At 54.4% G+C, this 2,466-nt stretch overlaps 1 protein-coding gene; it reads right to left on the reverse strand.

The window, feature by feature from the left end:
* Positions 1-96: 96 nt before the first annotated feature.
* CHC_T00000889001 (hypothetical protein) lies at positions 97-2,117 on the reverse strand. XM_005711139.1 is given in 2 exon segments: positions 97-356; positions 357-2,117. 1 exon segment carries the CDS (start codon positions 2,115-2,117, stop codon positions 357-359), a length of 1,761 nt encoding a protein of 586 aa, XP_005711196.1. The 3' UTR covers positions 97-356.
* Between the last annotated feature and the right edge of the window lie 349 nt (positions 2,118-2,466).

Here is a 2,466-nt window from a genome sequence, read left to right on the forward strand (position 1 = left end):
TCACATCGACAATGGGGGGCAAGAAACCAGAGTTACGGAAAAATGGCTGTCACCCGTGTCCGGCAACAAGCTACCGACTTCTCTTAAACGGAATGACGAGGGAGGGAGCAGCAGAGATTTAAGGGTCTCTATTGTACGTCAACTACGATAGTTTAAAGATCTACGATAAATATGTCAACAGGCGCCAAACTCAGCCATTCATAGGCGTCTCCTGTCGGGCCATGGTTTTGCCTGGCTCTGAACAACCACCATTGCGACACCAGTAGACTTCACATTTTCTACTACAGTATCACACCACACCACCAGATAGGCGACAGGCTAATCCACTACCCACACATTTGGGGGGGTCTCTAAGATCAAGTCGCAGAGACTGACCTAGCTCGAAATGCGTCCTCTAGTGCTCGGATCATCTTACGGTCGCGCTTCCCGACGACAAAATCTCCCATCTCTCTTTCCTTCACCAGCCGAGCTCCGAGATCCCACTCCTCGCATGCTTCACAAGTAATCAAAAACGCTCTGTAGAATGTCCCACTGGGGTAGGCTGGCCCGTTTCGAATTTTCTTCAGCACATCCACAAAGTACTCTAGGTCTCTCTGCGGGTCGATTTCGATATTAGCCAATGGCCTGTCTTTCCCATCCTTCAGGTCGGTTCCATACAAAGCAGGTTCACCAATACCGCCGAGTCCACTACTTTTCTCAGCGGCGGAGTCATAGTCATCCAGGACAGGCACTGAGAGAGCGGCGAATGTGTTGCGATCTATGGCACGCACGGCGCGCTTGTCTTCCAACAAGAGATCAAGCGCTTTCAATGCAAAATCGCGCCTCCCACTTCGCAGACAAATCTCTATCAGAGTGTTGTATGTCACAATATTAGGTTGCGCAACGCGATCTGAACTTTTCATACCTTTCAATACATTGAAGGCTTTGTCCAGCTCTCCCAACATACCGTATGACTTCAGCAGCAGGGTGTGAGTGACGACATCCGCAGAATACTTTGCAGACTTGAATTTGGCATACACGGAGAGCGCCAGTGATGGCTGGTCAGCCATCAGGCAGCCATGCATGAGCGAGCTTAGCATTCTCTCTTCCGGAAACACCCCCCAAGACTTTAAGCTTTTCAAAATGGCAAAGCTCTCACTTAGGTTTCCAATCTTCGCGTATCCTGCCATCAATGAGACCACAGCTGGGCTTGGTGGGGGGTAGAAACCTCGTTCCATCATCTCATCAAAAAGTTCCCTGGCTATATCTGGGCGGCCCGCGGATGCGCAAGCTTTAACCGCCAGAGAATAGCTGATTTCATCTGGTTTGCACCTTTCGTGCTCATCATCTAGGTCAGGAAGACGGGCGCTGAAGGGTATTCCTTGTGAACTCCCACTCCCAAAACTCTCTCCCTCTTCATCGTCACTCAACCACGGTCGACGTGTGGAGAACGACTGGCTGTGACTCGGGACACTTTTCACGTCGTCATTTTCCCCCTCGCGACCAAGTCTTCCCGTCAACGACAGGCCATCTGAGACATAAAAGCCGTCCATCTCATCCAACAGCTCCAGACAGCGTCGCCAATCAAGTTTGGACGCATACGCGCTTAGCAGGGTGTTGTAGACATTGGTGTCGACCTTGACGGGAAGGCTCTGCTTAATTTCTGCAAAGACCTCCTCAGCCTTGTTCAGCAGGCCGCTCTTCGCATATGCCTTCATAATTGTAGTGAAAGTAACAACAGTAGGCGACACGCCGCTCGCCTTCATGTCTGAAAAAGCCTGGAGTGCATCGGCGAGTCTCTTGGGCCCAGAGTTTTGCTGGACATGCCAATTGATGATAATGTTCCACGAAACAGCGTTCGGGCGTATCTCATCGACCAGCATCTCCGAAAACAACTGCCGAGCCTTTGCCAGCTTGCCGCCGCGCACGCAGCTCGCAATGAGGGCATTGTACGTCCGTATGTTCGGCTGTACACCCTGTCTCCGCATTTTCGGAATGATAGCGATTGCCTGGTCTGGCTTGCGCATGATGGAGTACGCCTTCGCGAGCGTGGTAAAGCATTCCACGTTTGGGCTGTCAATCTCTTGAAACAAATCGACGGCCTTCCGAGGCGCGGACGCCGACACATAGCTCCACATAAGGATGTTATAAAACTTTGCATTAAGCGGGACGTGGGCCCTCTTAAGCCGATACACCAGGTCAGAAATGAGCTGCGGGCTGCGGCTGGACACGGACGCCCTACTGCGGGCGATGCCAGCGGCCACGGCCAGCAGTTCCTCGAGCGCGGACGCGGCGGCAAGCGCGTCGGCCTTCCCGCTTCCGCGGCGGCGCTGTGCGTACGCGGCGGTGAGGTGTGCGACGGCGTGGTCCTGGTGCGCGTAGATGTCGTCGCCGGGCGGGCGGGCCCTGGCCGGCGGGTCTGCGGGCGGGGCGTCGGGCTGCGCGGGCGCGGGCCGGGCGAGGGCCCCGGACTTGAAGCGCTACGGA

This window comes from Chondrus crispus, genomic scaffold (assembly GCF_000350225.1).
Source record: "Chondrus crispus Stackhouse genomic scaffold, scaffold_682, whole genome shotgun sequence".
In the NCBI taxonomy this organism is placed as follows: domain Eukaryota; phylum Rhodophyta; class Florideophyceae; order Gigartinales; family Gigartinaceae; genus Chondrus; species Chondrus crispus.

Bases quoted from the DNA above. Each gene is read 5' to 3' on its own strand.
- CHC_T00000889001 (XM_005711139.1), bottom strand. From the start codon at position 2,117: ATGTGGAGCTATGTGTCGGCGTCCGCGCCTCGGAAGGCCGTCGATTTG.